This window comes from Triturus cristatus, chromosome 12 (assembly GCF_964204655.1).
Source record: "Triturus cristatus chromosome 12, aTriCri1.1, whole genome shotgun sequence".
NCBI classification, from domain to species: domain Eukaryota; kingdom Metazoa; phylum Chordata; class Amphibia; order Caudata; family Salamandridae; genus Triturus; species Triturus cristatus.
The window spans coordinates 163,191,448-163,212,314 of record NC_140595.1 but is presented as its reverse complement, the minus strand read 5'-3'; the positions used below and the strand labels follow the sequence as shown (position 1 = coordinate 163,212,314).

Below are 20,867 nucleotides of genomic sequence, written 5' to 3'. Positions count from 1 at the left end.
AGTGCATTGTGGGAACCCTCCTTCAGATTCTACCTTACACATAAATCTTTTTAGCACCAAACAAGGGGGTCTTTTCAGTAGTGAGAACCTCTGTCAAACTCTGTTCAGGGGACAGCCACAGGGCAGACAGTGCTAGGGGCCCCAACAGTAGTAGCTGAGGTCGCTTGTCACCAGTGTCTTGGGGCCTGTCCTACTATGGCTGTTCAAATGGCCAATTGCAACCCTTTCTGCAGCTGACTCTTGGGGTAGTGACCGTGAGCTGTCACAGGCTTCTCAGGAAGGGAGTTCAGAACTCCTCAACCACACAGAAGACACAAGAATTTCACTGTTCAGCCTAATGTTTGTCTTTTTACAAAAAAAGGACTTCTTAAATCTTGCAGTGGCTACTGCCACCCAATTCAGTTCAGCAGATGTGGTAGTGATCCTGATCATGATAGTCTCTTGTGGTGTTTCACCCCCTCTTACTCCCTCTGTGCTGTCTTCCCCCGAGGTTGTACCTAGCCAAAGTTGCCCACCAGGAATTGTGGCAGATGCATGAACAAGGCTCAGGTGCAGAATGCTGCAGCTCCACAAGTCAAATGCTAAATCAGTTCACTCTGTTGCTTCGCTTCAAACTCAGAGATTCTCCAAGGTAATGTAAGCGCACTGTAGGCTGGGAAGTTTAGAGAAAAATAAATGCAGAAACCCATCCTGCATGGGTGCTCCACACTGAACAGCATTATGATTCAGTCCCGGGTGTTTTGGCTCAGAGCAGAGCTGAGCACCTCTTTTATGCAACTGCATTGTATAAAGCACATGCAGTTAGCTGGAATGTGTTCAAGTTAGTACATGAGCTACTGACAATCCTACTAAAACAAGCATTTGCAATGCAATAGGTCTCGCCTTTGGGACTTTATACTTTTTTAGCTATGAAGCACATTATCCTGGGTAAAGCAATTCTGGTATTTACTGACCTCTGCTGGTCGTTTGCTATCAAAACAGTTAGATGGAGGCAGTTGCTAGATAAAAAGTAATCCCCAAGCAAAAGCGGAAGCAGCCAAGTGCTGGGGCAGTGCTCCAAAGTCCACACAAAGTATATACAGCACATCTTCCAAACAGCGCAAGCACTGTCTAGGCTCGACCTAAAAAGGGAGAATTAGTTGCCTTTCTCTGTTTCTGTCTGCTGCCAATACATTACCTAGGAAACATTCGGGTTTTAATGCACACACTTAAGACTGCACGCCATCACGACATGGACCAAGTCGGAGACAAAGTCTGCTTTTTCAATCCTATTAGGCAGTAAAGTATTGAATTGGGCACACTTTTGTTTTATACAAGGTTGTATGGAATATCCACCTCATTCTTCTGAATTATTGAAGCAAATAAGTAGTCTATTTTTTTACAAGGCATTTCCTTTGTTTAGTCTGACTATTTAACTTAAATTTCTAATCAACTGGTGTTTTTCCAATGTAGCGGTTTCAAGCATAGATCCAAAGCCTGTCCGAGGGAGAGTGCTAAAATCTGCAAAAGAGAGGCGTCCACTTGCTCCAGAATCTGAGGTGAGGGACGGAGTACATTTTCAGCATAAGGTGTCACTTCTTGTGATTTTAGGTTACAATACCGGCAGGAAATATTGATTTGCCAAGATATTGTAGCCTAAATTTCAAGGACCAAAACATCATGAGGGTAAGTATAGATTTACATTGACGTCCCTTGAAAATGTATTTATACGTATTACATTAAGTGTATTGAACTTGTTCGTCAGTGTCATAGTATCTTCATTGATTCTCATACATTTTAGAATATATTCCTGCTGCGTGAGGGCATCCAGGAATACTTTTTCATTAATTCATCCTCTAGAGGGTGTACAAAATTTAAATTTCCAGAGTAAAAAAAGGCACGATCAAAATAGCCCATCAAGGCTTATTTCCCCAAAATATCCCACCTCCGCTAAAAATATTGTTACTAAACTACATTGCAACATGTTAATTCTTACTGCTATAAATTGTGTGCTGAATGAGGGTAAGAGAAAGCCTGATAGTCATTAATAATAATAATAATAATAATAATAATAATAATAAATTGTCTTGTAAAGAGCCATGGTTAAACCAACCATTGTAACCATTCATTACGTAGGCACAGTAGAAACAAAGTTCACTTGTGGCTTTAAGAAGCCTGGTTGCCTATCAGTATCTATTTTCCAGCTTGTGAGAGTGGGACCTCAGAACAGTGGGTGTGGTTTTCACCTAATTTCCAAAGAGTTTTCATTCAGAAATCTTCTTTTACATACTTATTTCAGTGTTTTTCATCATTGGATAACGTTTTCTGGCTTTTTGGGCTTTTCCAGTGAGTTTTCCCTGTCACAATGCCTTCACTGTTTGTGAGGTACTAATCGTGTGGGAAGGAAAAAAGGATATGCAGACATTTCACCATGGGGCAAACACAGACTCACTGTTGATGAGGGTGTTTGCCCCGTGGTGATTACTGTCTTCATTTTATCACGGGGGATGCCCACCCCGTGCCCATCGCTCCCCTTGCCCACAGTCATGCCGCAACCTACAACTGCAGCACTTTTTAATTAGGTGCTGCAGTGCAGGTGGTGAAATGTCTGTCCGCAGGAATGATGCAGCACAAAGGCCACGTATACTGAAAAAATATATGGCTTTAAACTCCCATCAAGCCTGCCTCATCTACCTTTCAAATTTACATTCCACTGCTGCATATGTATTTGTATGAAAATGTTCCAAAATACTCTTAAAGATCATGAAAGCATCTCTCTGATTTTTAAACTTGAAGACCTGACGGGAAGGGAGGAGAAAACAAAAAGAAAGGGTTCTTCCGCCACTGGGACTAAGCTCTCAGACCCAGAGAATCTCTAAAGAACGAGATCGAAGAAAAAGATCTACTTCTGCCAGTCCTGTTGCCATTGATACCACTGGATTTCATTATGATCGTTGTCGGCTGAAGGTATGGCTAGAACATGTTCGCCGTAGGAAGTTGTATCTTTGTCGATGTCGAAGCACCACCACCATTTGTTGTCAATTAGAATCCTCGAGGTCTAAACACGTTTTACCACTGAGACAGGTATTGATGTTGAGACACTTGACGTTAAATTCCCTATACTTAACTGTACACATTGACTTTGAGAATGTCATTGTCTTCTGTAGCATAAGTGTTGTCGCCAAGGATAAGGCTCAGTATTTCCTCTACTCCAGATGCAGGACCAGCCTTTATCTTTCAGAATTCCAGCAGAGGGTTCACTGCAAACTCCTTGGAGACCTTTAAATCAGCAATCTCAGAAGGTGATAATCTTAAGACCTGCCTCAATGTCACCAGTCAGAAAAAGGTACCACTTTCTCCACTGCTTCCTCAGAAGACTGTTCCAGACAAAAATCATCCTCCGCAGAAGCATAGACTGGAAAAGCCTCCTTCATGACAATATCAACTGGATGGAACACACAGACATCCCATCTCCTATACCCCAACTTCCTTTGCTAGACAGCCAGCTGGAGTGTCTAACAAAGATGACGTCACCACGTTTCAACATATCATAGCTAGAGGTGTTTCAAATCTAAATCTTCTTCTAGAAGCTCCTCAGAAAGATGTCTGTGTAATTATGCAGACCCCACCCTGTCTCTAGATGCCTATACCATTGTTTCCTACAGTCCCTGGTCTCTTGGAGCTTCCATAAGCTATTTTTTTAAACTCCGGCAAAAACTAAGGCTACAACACCTCATCTATTCAAATATTTTTAAAGTACTGGCTTCGAGAACAGGATCCAGCCTTTCTTTTCCTTGAGCATAGGCCTGACTCAGTCGTCATTTAAGCAGTCAGGAACCGACACTCCTCAGCTCCAGAAACATGTTTTCCCTGACGGGGAAATAAAAAAAAAATGGACAGCAAAGGAAAAGGATCTGTGGTAATGCTGCCACTGCCCTCAAGGTTTCCAATTGTACTGCTGTACTTGGAAGGTACTATCGTACACCTTGGGAACATTTAGAAAATTTTGCAGAGAAGTTGTTTTCAAGAAATTCTAGCAACTGGGCATTTGTGAGGTTTATGGCACTCGTATAACTATTGCATATTGTGTTCAGATGGACAAAGCTTAAGGTTTGCGGTGCTCTCAAATTAATAAGATACACCCTACCCCCTTAATTGTCCTTTCTAAGACTGACTATCAACAGTTATACTTTTGGGGCACACACAATTTATATCATCATACACATTTCAATTAATTATATTTCGATAAACACAGAGATATTCTTGTCTTGACTTTTGGGTTTATTTTCTGGCTTTTTCTTCCTGCTGAAGAGATGCCTTTTAGCCAACACGTGTTTCGTCGTCTAGGGAAAGTATCCCTATGATTTCATAAAGGCTGTTGGTTGCGGAACTTGTTGGAGGTTGTCCTTCTTCTCGGCATGTTATTCAAAGCCAGGATAAATAATTAATATGCCAGTAGATGACACTGTTGTTTCATGATCTGAGCTTCCGCCACAATGAAACTGAATCACTGTGGTCTGTATTCAAGCATCTTTCCTATTATATTTTGGCAAGGGATTCCCAGAGCATGTGCAAAATCCTCAAAATCAGGAAGAAAATGATATCCCTCTGAGTATTATTCCAAAACCCGTGGAAGTGTAGTTCCTTAATGGGGAAGTCTTCTATTTAGGGACTGGACAGATCGGCTCCAGACTACATTGCCTGTTCAGACAAGAATATCTCTGTGTTTATTGAAATATAATTTATTGAAATGTATATGATGATATAATTCGTGTGTACCTCAAAAGTATACTTGTTTTCAAGAAAGGTGTTGACAGGAGTTTACTGAAGTTGTTTGGGAAGATCTTCTAGCAGATCATCAGTGCTTTCACAAACTCTCCTGAAGTAGCAATATCTGAATACTTTCATGGGATTACTCCAAGGAGACCTTGTCCATCTTCCCCATCTTCTGTTGGGAGATAGATGTTGTATTTCACAGCAAAAAAGTGCCGAAGCATAACAAGTGACATGTGGGTCTTATAATTGTTCATGATGGTTACTCGCTTTGCTTCAGAAATCTGCCACTATCTGTAAAATCGGCATCTACATAATCACACCAAGCTGATGTGTGTAAATACACAATTATGTTGCTATTGAAGAAAGCAAAAGAACCAGTTCCCAACACCAAAGGGGGGGATATTTATTCAAGGTATGCCATTAATCTGAAAGAGATGCCAAAAAATGTTTTCATGCCATCTTATAGCTGAAGATAGCTAGCAAATGTATCAGGTGAGCAAAATTCTGCATGCTAGTGCACATTAAATCTTCTCACATATGAGGACAAGAGACTGGTTGTTTGTATCTTTAGGATACCTACTATTCCAGCGTTGCAATTGAGCCAAGCACAGGACTTCATATGCAGCCACTACAGTAATATTTGTAAGATCAACGCAGAAGGAGAACCTCTGGTTCGACAAACTCAATTCTTTTTAACAGCGAGACAGTTTTTAGTCTCGTGGTGCAAAGCAAATAACCAAATCAGGGAGCTCCATTTCAATAAGGACTTCCTACACAGACAGTTGTAACAGATGCCTCTTACTTGAAAAATTGTCAGATCCAAATGACAGAAGGAACAGTGAATTTGACAGTGTTTTAGTAGAAACAATGCTTGTGCACCAGCAAGGAACTAGAATCCACTTCACAAAGAACCATAAGTCTGACATCCAAAAGCTTAAGGTAAGCTTCAGTTCTCTCAAATGCTGAGGTCTCTTGATTTTCAAGTAGCAATCAATAGAAAGATGAATGTTGGTACATCAGCCCTCTGAGGCCAAGGTGTAAATAAGGCAGAATACTTGAAAAGTCTTTTTCTGAGCAGATTTGTTTGATAAACCGTAGGTGAAGTCATGAGTGAGTGCAGTCTATCTATCAGCGATTACGGACCAGTAGCTAGGCCCTTGTCTATATTACAACAATGGAATGTTGTGAGCTCCATTGAAAACAATGGAGTGCTCTGGGCTTCTAATGGCCAGTAGAAGCCTGGAGCTCCAACATTCCAATGTTTCAGTCCCCTCTGGCTCCATGAGGCCTTTGTTTACAAATTAGAACAAACTGCCCTCAAGGGGTGGAACGTTCTAATAGCCATAGAGCGCTCCATAGCGGGCTCTACTGGCCATTAGAGACCCGCTCCAGCGTTTAGCGAGGGCCTTTAAAGCTGGAGCGGGCCTTTACTGGCCGGTAGAGCCCGCTACGGCTGGATCTAAGGCTATAATATAATCTAGCAGTATTGGGTAATGTATGGTACAAGATGTGGCTGCATCTAGAACTGTTTTGTTTTCCATCCAGAGGCCTCATTGGTCGCATTATGGGTTTTCACTGCCCTAAAATCCTTCACTCACTCACGTCTGATGCATCTTTACACTAAGAGACTGCCAGTGTCCCCTGAATAAATGAATAAAAAGTATAACGTGCAGCTGCTGCTTCATGAGAAGCATCCTGGCGCTAAAGGAACTCAAGAGTAAGAACTGTATCTAAAATTCCCGAAACAAAAAAGTCTTCAAATGAGTCTTAAACTGACCTTCACTGGGTGTGGTGCAGAGGTAAAGAGTTCCAAATACTAGGAGCTATAAAGATGAAAGATTTGCCTCCTGATTTTACTTTCCGTACTTTTGGAACACAAAGCAAATATTAGTTTCCAGAATGTAATTTCCTTAGAGGAGAGTATTTTAGTAACCTGTTCTGAATACACAATGGGCCATTTTTGTAATAAGCTATAAAGGCAATCAAACGTGTTTTTTAATTTAATTCTAGATTTGTTTGAAAGCCAGTGCAATTGCTTTAAACTTGACCTGATAGAGTGTCTTTATTGGAATGTTTAACACAAGTCGAGCAGCCGCATTCTGAACATGCCATCTGAATGTAATCAGTTCTTGAGAATCTCCCAGGTAGAGGGCATTGGTATTGTCTAATCTGGAAGCAATCAAGGCATGAACAGTCCCTTTCTGAGTGGCCAGAGGGAGGTATTTTAAAATCTTTTCAAAGATATTAGGGGACCAAAACAAGTGGCAACAAGTGGCATTGACTTGATGTTTCAGGTATAATGTTGTATCCAGTAGCACCCCAGGATTCATGGCAACTGGTGAGGGTGTTTGTGCTTGCCCTAAAGTTGTGGGAATATGTGGTGGACCCGTGGAATGCTAAGTTAATAGCCAATGAAGTAGCCCCAGGGCCAGTTCTCTGTGGGATGCGGAAGGGCACATGATAAATGATAAAGTTGGTATAAACTCCATTCTAAGTACATTTGTGACTCACTGCGATCAAGCTTCTCAGAAAACAATGATTTTCTAGTGGAAATACATTTAGACAGCAAGTGTGATAGACTCCAGATAGATCTGTCACCAAAAAACTGCTTTGGCAAATTTAAATTCTGGCCCTGAAGGGATACCCATTGATTTTTAGAATGTATAATTGGACCAGTTGGCACTGTGTCTCCTTAAGTTAGGTCTGTAAGTAAAGTAAATTCAAAATAATGCCTCCTCCTACAGCTGGAAATGAACCACAATCATGTTTCTAAAACCTGATAAAAATAATTGTGATTCCCATAAATTATTGAGTGTGGAGGATTTCACTTTTCAAAAAGTGAGAAAGTCCCAATCTGCGTTAGGGCTTAAAAGAAAGTGCAATGTTTTCTCCCAAAAACTGACAAAGATTCTTTCTGAAGTGGGATTTAGGAACTTTCTCAAACTTATTTACTTCCAGACTTTAATCGGGATAAATCCACTTGGTGTATCTGACCCGGGCTCCATCGCAGTCGATCTGAAATTGCACCTATGACCCTGTATACCACTTCCATAGACTACTACTGTCACTTAGTGCTTTTTGGCACTATTTTTTACTTAAAAATCTAAAATGTAATGTCGTCAGCTTCACTCTTTGTTTTTTTTTGTCTGTTTGTTGTAATTTTGTTTATTAAATGTTACTCTATTTTTTTTATTTGGGTTTGTAATATTATTGTTGATGTTTTGACTTCATTACTCTTTTGGTGTAGCATAAATACTTTACACATTGCCCTAAGTTTAGCCTGTCTGCATTGTACCATGGCTAACAAGGGGTTGAGCCCAGGTTAATATTGTGACTCTGAGGGTTTTCAATAACAAGGAGTGTTAATATTCCTTGAGGTGGACAGTCACCCACCGCAAAAAATAATCCACTTTCTTACATTCAGACCCAACTCCATTGACAGCTCTGGTAAGAAGTTCTGAAGCTCAAAGACAGGGACTTGTTTGAGAATTAATGTTGATAGTGTCTCTTTTCTTCCCATTCAAGTTCCTGCTCAGACACACCCTTAAATTGTAAACATTAAACATAGCATTTTCCTTTTCAGGCAACGGACACTACACCCCAGGACCCATTACTTGAGCCAGCTGAATACCGAGATGGACAGGTCTTCATGTCCGGGAACAAAGTCCTTATTAGCCTGAATCTCACAAGTAAGTTTGTCAGAACAAGGCACATGTTGGTAAGGTGCCTATATAGCAAAAAAGGAAACTGAATCAAACTCGAGTAGGTTTACTCCTTGTAAGCTATGCGGCGTCAATGTATCGCCTATTCAAGCATCAATCCAAACAGGTGTTAACATTCCGATACATTAGGTGTGAGGTGAGCGGGTGTAAACTGCTTACATTTGTGGTCTGCAAGGCACAAGCAGGAGGGAAGGCAGTGGGGTTTTGATGATTTCAAAGGCAATGGGTGTGTGACAATGAACAGAAGTGTTCTTGAGAGGACAACAGACATGTACCAATCTGCCACCTGTAAGGCTAACATGCACACCCATATGGTTCAGTATCTGTCTTCTCCCATCAAACAGGCCTTCAAGCAGAGAAGACAGTAATAAAATGCCCATTCTTTCAAAAGTAAGTTGAGGGGTGAATGGGCGGTAGAAAAGAATTGGAGTTTAGATCAGTTAGGGGAAGGTGGAGGATTTTATGTTTTTTAAATGATGTCTAGTGGCATTTGTTGGAAGTCTGTTTTTCCAACCAGATCAATTTCCCAGAAAGGCCTCCTTCTTGGTCACAACTGTATATGCCTTTAGTGAGCGAGATCTTGAGAACAAACAATAGAGCGCATAAAAAAGCCACCCAATGAAGCCGGGCTCTTGCTCCGCTGCAGCATCCTCGATTCGCCAGATTTTCTAGCTGTGGCAGCCTGTTGGATCCCGTTGTGTGGCCTAGTTGGTTACCTCTTTGTTGCTCCTACATTTCCAAGAGCCATAGTCGCATTAGGGCCAAGTAGAAGCAGTACAGGGTAGTGACGAGATAAGGCACGCTTGTAGTCTGTGGCAATGCTGAGTGAGGCAGGCTACTGAGTCAGACAAGGGAGCTGAGCAGACAGGACATCACTTACTGAGAATTGCAGAGAACAAAGTCGTAATAGGAGCATGGACGCTGGGCTGGGCTACTGTTGCATTGCTGGGTTAAGCTGGAGGTGTGTTACCATTGACTAGCCCAAATGGACAGGCCCTGCAAAGAGTTGGGCTATTTGATGCAGATAATTATACAGAACACTTGCTGTCTCAGACTTTACTACGCCTGTAGTGAATATTGTGCGCATCAATTCATGTCCTTGCAGGGTACTGATCGCACACCACATAGCATATAAAGATGCTGTGCTTCTTTTTGTGCACCGTATACAAGCTTTGGTTTCTCATAGAGACTTAAAACCACAGATTCCTCTCCATTTGAATATCCAGGTGTCAGACTGGATCCCAAAAATGTTGAGCAATACGTCTGCGTGCTGGTAGGTGGCATTGTGCTGCTCCACACTTACACTGTTGAGCTCTGGAAATGACGTGTAGGGCCTACATAGGCACCACTGTTGCACAGTGATTTCAGCTCCTTTCTTTCTGTGCCACCAGATGCAGACCAAGTGCTTGCTCACATCTGTCAGAGACGCGTCTATCTAAAAGAATAGAAGGATTTAAACCCTGTAAGGACTGTTGCAAACACATGGCTGTGACATTTCCTCATCTGGTTTGCCTAGGGCCAAGGCTCAACTCTAAGGCATGCAGTGATTGTGTGTTGATGAACCCAAAGGCCATACAAGACTGCGAGCAAAACTCTGTCGCCAAGCACTGGAAGACTCCATGACGAGACTGGTTCAAGTCGAATAGTTGGTCCAAGTCCAAAAGTCGGAGGAGTCATTCCTCAGGGCAGTCGACGTTGTGCTCCAGGTCTTCGGGTGAATGGAAGAAAAAATATCAAACTTCCAAGTGGACCTTGGCCCCTTCCTGCCACTTGCATACTCCTGAGAAGCTCAAGGGTATCAACATGCCTCTCGAGCTCGGCATTGATCGACTTTGGAACCTAACTCCACAACTTGTGTTGGCACAACAGGAGCTTCGGGGGCCATCTGTGGCTCTCAGACAGATCAAAGAGTTCTGCAATGCCATGCTTCGAGTCTTCAGATCCTTACCGACTCCTTCTGGCCTGCCTTTGGGCGTTAAGGAGCGAAAAGACCTTCCATATATGGTACTGCTGGCTGGTTCACCAATGGACCCAGTTGGGCCCTCCAAATCCACCACTGGTCCTCTTCCAGCTCCCATTCCGACACCGCCTCTGGTGCCATGCTCTATGCTGGCGCTGATGCCCACTCCAAGACTCTGGAGGATGAGGTGCCCAATGTGCTCTCTGACTCTGAGTCAGCGCCATTAGGACCTGGACCAAGGCCGTGTTCAGCTTCTATCAAGGCTTTGCTTCCCCCATTTGACTTGCCATCCCCACAAGAAAGGACTCATATGTAGCATATCGTATTTTGCATGGATTCAGGCAATGATTACAGGAGTGATGAGAATGGGCAACCATACAATGAGAAAAATTGGTATGATAACCTTCAAGAAGCTAGTGGCCTTGATACTTCCACTGAGTCGGATCTCCTCTCACCGTCTGGTCCTACCACTGAGGGAGCACTTCTCATGCCATGGTCATAGGTGGCCAAAGTTCTTGATCTCCAGCTGCCTACCTTAGTGGTCAAAGGCAATGATTAATGGAAGTGCTCCAGCCAGGACAAATATCTGCTGAGCAGCTCTTGGCCTTCCATGAGGCACGTACAGATACCTTTTTTGGGGCTTCGGCCAAACCTTGCTCTGGCCCCCTTCTCAATCAATCCCCACCGCCCTTTCCCTGGCAACCTTCATTTTTATACCCGCACCTTAACGACTTGGTGGTGCAGGCATCTACAAGTTGGACGAACCCAAACTTTCCGACTTATTCCCCAATAAGGAGTCCAAGCAAGTGGAAACCTTTGGGAAGAGGGTATTTTCATCTACCAGCTTGGCTCTCAGGTCTGTGAATGTCAGCTGCCTCATGGGCTATTATTCCCACACTCTTTGGGATTTGGTGGCTCAAGTCCTCCCAGGTGTCCCAGAAAAACCTCCAACCTGTTTTCACCTAAGCCATGCAGGACAGTTGTGATGCCTGGCAAGTGCATAAATTGCTGTGGCTTGGACACCACCGATTTCATTGGGCAATCTTTGGCATTACCGTTGCCATTCACCCCCACACCTGCCTGTGGTCGACTGGTTTCTTGGGCAATGTCCTGTTGTCCCTTGTAGACATACCCTTTGATGGGACTTTCGTGATTGGGGATGGAGAAGATTCCACTTTAGAGGGGATTGAGTTGAGTAGGGTCACTGCTTGCTCTCTAGGTTTATCAGGCCCGCCTCGCCAGCTACATGAGCCCAACCATACCTTTTGTTGCTTTGGCAGCAGTACCCTATACTGTCAGCTGATTCAGCCTCAGCATGGCGTACAGCAGTTTGGGGGCTGCTACACCCACTGCCCTCCAGTCAGTGAATGCAATTCTTAGTCCACTGGTGCCCCTCCTCTCATACCCCTTTTGCACACCCTACGTGGAGGACTGCTACCTAGTTGCAGGCAGGATCTGAGAATTCTTTCCGGGTTGACAAACCATCAAGTCACACAAGTGGGCCCTGCAGATAATCCAGGAGGGGTACACCTTATATTTCATTGCCATTCCGCTGCACCTCCGTCCTTCCACTGAGCAACTGACGGCAGACCATCTGTCTGCCTGCCTTATGGCAGAAAGTGCAGGACATTTTGGCCAAAGGGGTCTTCAAGAGAGTGCTGCACCAGAATCAGGTCGTAGTTGTTATTCCCGCTACTTTCTGGTGCCGAAGAAAGATGGAGGCCTTCACCCTATTTTAAACCTTTGCCCTCTCAATGCCTTCCTCCGTAAGGGGATGTTCAAGTAATCAAGACTCAGGTCTTGGCTACCCTCAACCCTAGAAACTGGATTGTGGCATTGGACCTGAAGGATGCCTGTTTCCATTTACCTGTCCTGCAAGCCCATCAGCACTACCTGTGGTCCAAGGTGGAACAGGAGCATTTACAATTTGCTGTATTCTCCTTTGGTCTCACCAGGGTCCATCTGGTGTTCACAAAAGTGATGGCAGTGGTAGCAGCATGCCTTTGGAGGTCAATCACAGGTTCCAGTCTTCCCCTACATCAAAGACTGGCTGCAGAAGGTGGGCTTGCTCCAGGCAGTCATCAACCACCTCCAGACTATGGTGAGACACCTGTCATCTTTGGGGTTCACTGTGTCAATGTGCTGAAGTCACACCTGACTGTTATCAGATGCTCCGTTCATCGTAGCCATTCTGGACATGATTCTGTTTCTTGCCTTTTCCCAGAAAGGAGAGTCGAGGACATTCAGGATATTAGCAAAAACAACAGTTGATGGACAGAATGCAGAACAATGTCATATATTCACCCCAGTACAGAGATCTGGGCTTAAATCCATCGTTTTTTTGCACACCATGCCGTTCCAGTTTGAACCCAGCCGTATGCAAATCAGTCTTGACCCTGTGCCTCATGGGTACAGTCCAGCCCGAACTGCCAAGCCAGGTCCTCCCTGGACTGGAAGCAAGCATCCTAGGACCGGTTTCAGGGTTTCACCTCTCTTCAGCCAGGATAGCTTGATTCCAGTGGCATGGAGAGCACGGAACCCACGTCTGGGCATACCCTTCCCACTCTGGGTGACAAAACCAAAACCAACAGTTGATGGACAGAATGCAGAACAATGTCATACATTCACCCCAGTACAGAGATCTGGGCCTAAATCCATCGTTTTTTTGCTCACCATGCCGTTCCAGTTTGAACCCAGCCATATGCAAATCAGTCTTGACCCTGTGCCTCATGGGTACAGTCCAGCCGGAACTGCTAAGCCAGGTCCTCCCTGCACTAGAAACAAGCATCCTAGGACCGGTTTCGGGGTTTCACCCCTCTTCAGCCAGGATAGCTTGATTCCAGTGGCATGGAGAGCACGGAACCCACATCTGGGCATACCCTTCCCACTCGGGGTGACAAAAGCAAAAACAACAGATGATGGACAGAATGCAGAACAAACCCCGAAACCGGTCCTAGGATGCTTGATTCCGGTCCAGGGAAGACATGGCTTGGCAGTTCGGGCTGGACTGTTCCCATGAGGCACAGGGTCAAGACTGATTTGCATATGGCCATGTCTGAACTGGTGTGGCGTGGTGAGCAAAATAACGATGGATTAAACCCAGATCTGTGACTGGGGGTGAATGTTCTGCCAATGTGCAACATTCCATCCATCATCCTGTGTGTTTTGCTGTTCACCCTATGTGGGAAGGGAATGCCCAGACGTGGGTCCCGTGCTCACTACGCCTCTGGAGTCAAGCTATCCTGTCTGAAGAGGGGTGAAACCCCGAAACCGGTCCTAGGATGCTTGATTCCGGTCCAGGGAAGACATGGCTTGGCAGTTCGGGCTGGACTGTTCCCATGAGGCACAGGGTCAAGACTGATTTGCATATGGCCATGTCTGAAGTGGGGTGGCGTGGTGAGCAAAATAACGATGGATTAAACCCAGATCTGTGACTGAGGGTGAATGTTTTGCCAATGTGCAACATTCCGTCCATCATCATGTGTGTTTTGCATTCAGGATATTAGCCCGATCATTAAGGCTCTGTCCTGGATTTTGTGAAGTTGACTCTGAGGCTAAGACTGATGGCCTCCTGCACCGTGGCGGTAAGTCACTCCAGGTGGCATATGCGGGCTCATCAGTGGGATCTTAAGTCTGGGCACCATATCAAGGGGATCTTGCCATTCATGTCCAGATCTCGGAGGACACTTCCAAAGATCTGCAGTGGTGGTTCCTGAACTGCGATTGGGTCAGCGCAGACCCTCTCCTTACCCCACCTAGAGTTGACAGTGGTGACCAATACATCCCTTCTGAGTTGGGACGGCCATCTGGTAGAAGTAGAGACCAGGAGCCTCTGGTCTCTGGTGAAGGCCCTGCTCCATATTTGTCTCCTGGAGCCACAGGTCATCCTCGTGGCGCTGAAAGCCTTCCTTCCATCCATCAAAGGGAGACCGGTGCAGATGCTTACGGACACCACTGCCATCTGGTATCCCAACAAGCAGAGCAGCGTGAGGTGGACCCTGTGCCAGGAGGCAATATGCCCCTGGAAAAGGATGGACCAGCAAAGTATGTTCCTGGTGGAGAGCCACCTGGTCTTTAAATGCAGGCCAGACTAAATCAGTCATCGATGCCTAGCGGATCATAAGTGGCAGTTATACCCAGTGGTGGTGCAAGGCCTGTTCTGCGAATGGGGAGAACATTGGCTCTATCTGTTTGCTACTGCCAAGAATGTACATTGTCAGCGGTTCTGTGTGTTGGAGTTTCCATGGCACCTCTCCCTAGGAGACTCATCGCTCCTAGTGTGGAACTTGGGACTCCTGTATGCCTTCCTACCGATACCATTCCTGCCCCAGGTTCTGAGGAGGATCAGGAACAACCGGGCCAAGTCATCCTAGTGGCCCTGTATTGGGCACAGAGAGTATAGTACCCTGAGCTCTAGTGCTTGAGCATGTCTCCCCCGATCAGGCTGCTATCATAACAACAGGACATTGTTCTGCACGAGGTCCTTCGCAGTCTCTACCTTCATGCATGGAGACTGAGCAGCAATAGCTAAACACCTTCTACCTTCCTCCAGAGGTGGTTGATGTCATCTTGGCTGCCATGCTTCCCTCGACAAAAACTGTGTACGCCTGTTGTTGTGACAAGTTTGTCATTTGATGTAGCACACACCATATTGACTCCTTTCAAGCTAAGTTATCTGAGGTTCTGTTGTTTGTTTTGGCTCTTACTCGGCAACACTTTGCTTTGGGCATAGTTAAGGGGTACCCTTCGACTCTTTCATCCTTTTTAGGTCTCGTTTAGGGCAGCTCTTGCGCTGTCTCTTCGAGACATGCAGTATTCAGTATATGTGTATTAAGCTCCACCTGTGTTCCGCCCATCTTTACAATTGGCTCCTCTTCCTTTTCTTTGTAAAGGATGGTTTTTGATTCGTCAATAAGCTTAGTAGTCCATCCTTAGTACCTCCTTGTCTCTCTTTGTAACCTCCCATGAGGACTGGCCCTCTTACTGTGGTGTTACACAGTATGTTTTATAGACTGTGGGCACTATTTTCTTAAATGGCTTTCTCCTATTTCACTCTCGACATGCTTAACTGCAATCTGAAACTGCTTGTTTACAATTTACTACTGACAGAGGCTTCCTCCCTCTCTTTGGCTCTCTCTCCTTGGCTGCCTCCTTCTCCCTCCTGCTTCATTAATCAATGCTGTCTGCAGTCTGCTGCTAGTTTTACATTGACCCCCCCAGCCCAGTTTTAATTAGTACCAACATCCCTCTCTCTGGTTGCTTGTTTAAATTGCCCTGCAGAAATGTGTGTAAACCACGTTAAATGTAGTTTTCACCACAGTCACCTTTTCTTTCTCAAAAACGAGAGTTTTGTAGCCATTTTGATGTTAAAAACAACTTCCACAAAGGGGCAGTGCGGCACTTTGCAAAGACCAAGATTACTTATGAAGTGCCCTCCCTCTTCCTATGTCTGCAGAGACAGTTTAGCAATGCAGTAAAGACACATTGTGGCCAAAACACGCTGTCTCTGTGGACATAGGACACATATTCACCCCACTGGATTTTCAGGTCGAGCCTGAGTCAGCAAGCATGCGCTGCACTGCTAGACTTGCTGTAGTACAGTATGGAAGAGAAGCGCTGCCCACTCTCTACCCATATTTTTCATTAGCTTGTGTCTTTGTCCTTCGTAAATGCTGGCTTCTGATTCAGTATTAGGCTTGGTACTCTCTCCTTAGTACCGCCTTGTCTTCATTTGTAACCACCCATGGTTACTGGCCCCTTTACTTCGGTTGTTACACGGTACGTGATATTTAGACTTGTAAGCACTATTTTCTTTATTGAGTTTCTCCTACTTCAGGCACAACGACGTGCTTTGCTAACATTCAGGTGCCGATCACAATCCGGTAAAAACCGGGTACGAACCGTCGGACGGAGCATATTCTCCGTCCGACGCGTACCCGGTCGTCAAAATATACAAACATGGAATTACGATTCGCACGGGTACACCATTACCGTACGAATCGTAAAAAAGACCGACCGAACAAAAAACACCTACCAATGCGATCCGGGAAAGCGCCGACCTGACGTCGGGACGCACGCAGCCAGCCATTCACGACCCAGGAATCACGATTCGCACCGACGTCACCCCGCACGGTCAATATTTTGCGGCACCCAAAAACTGCCGGGAAATCAGGACGACGCGATCAAGGACCACCAGTACGCGACGGACAGACGGCGACGCGAACAAGGAGGACCAGTACGTGACGGACACACAGGACGACGCCACCAAGGAGGACCCGTACGCGACAGGACGACGCGATCAAGGAGGACCCGTACGCGACAGGACGACGCGAGCAAGGAGTACCAGTACGCGACGGACAGACATGGACCCGAACCTACGAGTCATCCCTGCCCTCATAGCAGTACACCTCCTCTACAGGTTACGACGCAGACGCCGCAGAAGGTCAGAATAACTAAGGGAGGGGGGAAAGTGGGGTGGGGTGGGGGTGGCACGACCAGGGCAGGCCACAAAACAACCACATGAGTGACACACTACACATGGCCTGGACATACCTGACTCCCATGCCCTGGTCACCACGAGGGGGTGGGGGCGTGTCCTGATAATCCAGCGACCGCCACAACGGAAGTCCGTCACCACGCGAACCGGCAACACAACCAGACAGGTACGTCCCGTACCCACGCCTGAAGAGCGTGGGTACGAGTCGGACCACGCCCACACACGTCACCCCAACAATGGCGGGACGGATCGCACCCACGTGGCAAAGGCCTGGGTACGGGCCGCACAAACATCACATAGCGTGGGGACGGATATGTACGGACCCTACCCCCACCCCGTATGCAAGGAGCGTACCCCCCAGCCCAACAGTGCAAGTACGACCCGTACCCCCACCCGCGGACGTACGGAGCGTACCCCCAGCCCAACAGTGTAAGTACGACCCGTACCCCCACCCGCGGACGCACGGAGCGTACCCCCAGCCCAACAGTGTAAGTACGACCCGTACCCCCACCCGCGGACGTACGGAGCGTACCCCCAGCCCAACAGTGTAAGTACGACCCGTACCCCCACCCGCGGACGCACGGAGCGTACCCCCAGCCCAACAGTGTAAGTACGACCCGTACCCCCACACGCGGACGTACGGAGCGTACCCCCAGCCCAACAGTGTAAGTACGACCCGTACCCCCACCCGCGGACGCACGGAGCGTACCCCCAGCCCAACAGTGTAAGTACGACCCGTACCCCCACCCGCGGACGCACGGAGCGTACCCCCAGCCCAACAGTGTAAGTACGACCCGTACCCCCACCCGCGGACGTGCGGAGCGTACCCCCAGCCCAACAGTGTAAGTACGACCCGTACCCCCACCCGCGGACGCACAGAGCGTACCCCCAGCCCAACAGTGTAAGTACGACCCGTACCCCCACCCGCGGACGTACGGAGCGTACCCCCAGCCCAACAGTGTAAGTACGACCCGTACCCCCACCCGCGAATGCAAGGAGCGTACCCCCCACCCCAACAGTGTAAGTACGACCCGTACCCCCACCCGCGTATGCATGGAGCGTACCCCCCATGCCAACAGTGTAAGTACGACTCGAACCCCCACCCACGAATGCAAGGAGCGTACCCCCCTGCCCAACAGTGTAAGTACGACCCGTACCCACACCCGCGGACGTACGGAGCGTACCCCCACCACACCAGTGTCAGTAGACTCGTACCCTCACCTCCAATGCAGTGTGCGTAACCCCACCGTGTATGTGCCAAGCGCACATATCCAGAAATCGGAGGTGTGTGTGCAGAGTCCACCCAGCAGTGCCCTGAGACAGGAGTGGTGGGTGTGGAGTCCTCCCAGCAGTGCCCTGAGACAGGAGGGGTGGGTGCCCATCACTCCCAGCAGTGCCCTGACACAGGAGGGGTGGGTGCAGAGACCTCCCAGCAGTGCCCTGAGACAGGAGGGGTGGGTGTGGAGTCCTCCCAGCAGTGCCCTGACACAGGAGGGGTGGGTGCAGAGTCCTCCCAGCAGTGCCCTGACACAGGAGGGGTGGGTGCAGAGTCCTCCCAGCAGTGCCCTGACACAGGAGGGGTGGGTGCAGAGTCCTCCCAGCAGTGTCCAGACCCAGGAGGGGTGGGTGCAGAGTCCTCCCAGCAGTGCCCTGAGACAGGAGGGGTGTGTGCAGAGTCCTCCCAGCAGTGTCCAGACCCAGGAGGGGTGGGTGCAGAGTCCTCCCAGCAGTGCCCTGAGACAGGAGGGGTGGGTGCAGAGACCTCCCAGCAGTGCCCTGAGACAGGAGGGGTGGGTGGTGAGTCCTCCCAGCAGTGCCCAGAGACAGGAGGGGTGGGTGCAGAGTCCTCCCAGCAGTGCCCAGACACAGGAGGGGTGGGTGCAGAGACCTCCCAGCAGTGCCCTGAGACAGTAGGGGTGGGTGGTGAGTCCTCCCAGCAGTGCCCAGAGACAGGAGGGGTGGGTGCAGAGTCCTCCCAGCAGTGTCCACACCCAGGAGGGGTGGGTGGTGAGTCCTCCCAGCAGTGCCCAGAGACAGGAGGGGTGTGTGCAGAGTCCTCCCAGCAGTGTCCAGACCCAGGAGGGGTGGGTGCAGAGTCCTCCCAGCAGTGCCCAGAGACAGGAGGGGTGTGTGCAGAGTCCTCCCAGCAGTGTCCAGACCCAGGAGGGGTGGGTGCAGAGTCCTCCCAGCAGTGTCCACACCCAGGAGGGGTGTAACACATGTGTGTGATGCCACAATTACCCACATCCATACTGCCTACAAGGGAACATGTCCCCATGAACTCATGTCAACTGACTCCACACACAAGTACAGTGATCACCAAGGATGCCACGAATGTTGCAGGTGGAGACATGGCCATGCATGCATGGCCAAAGTAGAAGGGCTCCGTCACACACACAGCTCATGTACACACAGCTCTGCGCTAAACATTGGGAACACCCTGCAGGGAAGAAACTGGGTACACAGAGGAAGGAATACACCCTGGGACAATTGAACCATGCAGTAACTGCTGACATGACCTAAGGAAGTTAGCCAACACCTTGTGATGGCACACAGATCCTAGGGTGGCCCCAAAGAGCAGAACACTACTACAAATCCCACACACCCAAAGCCTTAAACACCACCCAAAACAATGTAGCAGCCCCACCAACACCAATACCACCATAGCAGGAGTGTGATAATGAAAAAAAAAATAAGCTTTATTCAGCATGAGCACAATGTCCGTGGATCAAAGGCAGTTCAAAGTCAACAAAGGCCATAGGGCAGTCAATTATTCCCAGCTGCATGGGGGACACAGTGGGATGTGTGTCCCCTACCTTGCCTGCACAGTCAAATGGCATCGTCTTCCATACTGGTGAGGGCATCAGGGGGGGGGGAAGCAACAGGCACCGCAGGGACATCAGGGCAAAGGGGCGGCGTTGTGGGTGCAGGGATGGAGGACTCAACCACAGGGGGTGTGTCATGGCCAAAGGCGGAGGCCAGGATGGCACTACACACCTTAGCAAGTTCCTCCAGGGAGTCCCCTGCACCCGAAGTGACCTCAGGCCCCAAGGAGGGGGGGGTTCAGAGGGATGGGTTGCAGCGCCACCGGGGGAGGGTGGAGACAGGGGGGGAGACTCAACCACCCTGACCGAGGACTTCCTTGACCGCTTGCGTGGTGGCGTAACTGTGGGGCTCAGGGACAGAGCGGCCATGAAGGAGTCCTTGGGGGAGATGTGGCCAGGAGAGCTGAGGGGAGGGGATTTGGAGGGAGTGGATTGTGTGGAATGCGGACTCCCACTCTGGCTGCGTGTCACACGTTTGCCCCCCGACCCAGTGGGTGTGCCTATCTCACCCTGTGTGTGCGTGTCAGGAGGAGTGCGGTGGACCTTCCCTGCTGGTGTGGTGCCTGTGTCTGTTGTGGTGGGTGCATGCCGACGTCTGGGTGTACGTGGGACAGGCATGGAAGTGGGAAGTGTGGATGGGGCAGGGGTAGGTGGGGGGAGGTCGCGCTGCAGGAGACCCACTGCTGCAGTCAGTGTGGAGTCTAGGGACCTCAGCAAGTTGCGTTGGTCAGCCTGCAAAGAATGAATGCCCTCCAAGAATGCCTCGATGTTGGTGAGGGTTTTCCCGTGGGAATGGAGGACATTCAGGATCGCAGCCTGACCAACCTGCATTTGCCGCTGGATGTCCATAGACTCAGCATTGGCGGCAGCAGTGGAGACAGGGGCAGGGGGTGCGGTGCCTGGCAGGAAGGAGACATGCGGTGACCGGGCACGCTGGGAAGGGACACGAGCAAGTGGGAGGCGGTTGGTGGGAACTGAGGGGGCGGTGGCAGGTGTTGTTCCACTGTCAGCTGCTGGTGCAGCCTCCGCCAACTCTGAGACATCCTCCTCGGACCTGTCAGCTTCGTAGTCTGATGTGCCAGTCGACAGGTCCTCGGCCACACTATCCT

At 48.3% G+C, this 20,867-nt stretch overlaps 1 protein-coding gene across 7 annotated transcripts in view; it reads left to right on the top strand.

The window, feature by feature from the left end:
* The window catches only part of LRRC71 (leucine rich repeat containing 71), a 382,267-nt gene that overhangs the window by 327,656 nt on the left and 33,744 nt on the right, over positions 1–20,867 (top strand). For all 7 annotated transcript variants that reach the window (XM_085640082.1, XM_085640080.1, XM_085640079.1 and 4 more), the window contains 2 exons: positions 1,453–1,538; positions 8,339–8,444. In XM_085640082.1, coding sequence (XP_085496208.1) covers positions 1,453–1,538; positions 8,339–8,444 — 192 coding nt within the window. The remainder of the gene's footprint in view (positions 1–1,452; positions 1,539–8,338; positions 8,445–20,867) is intronic.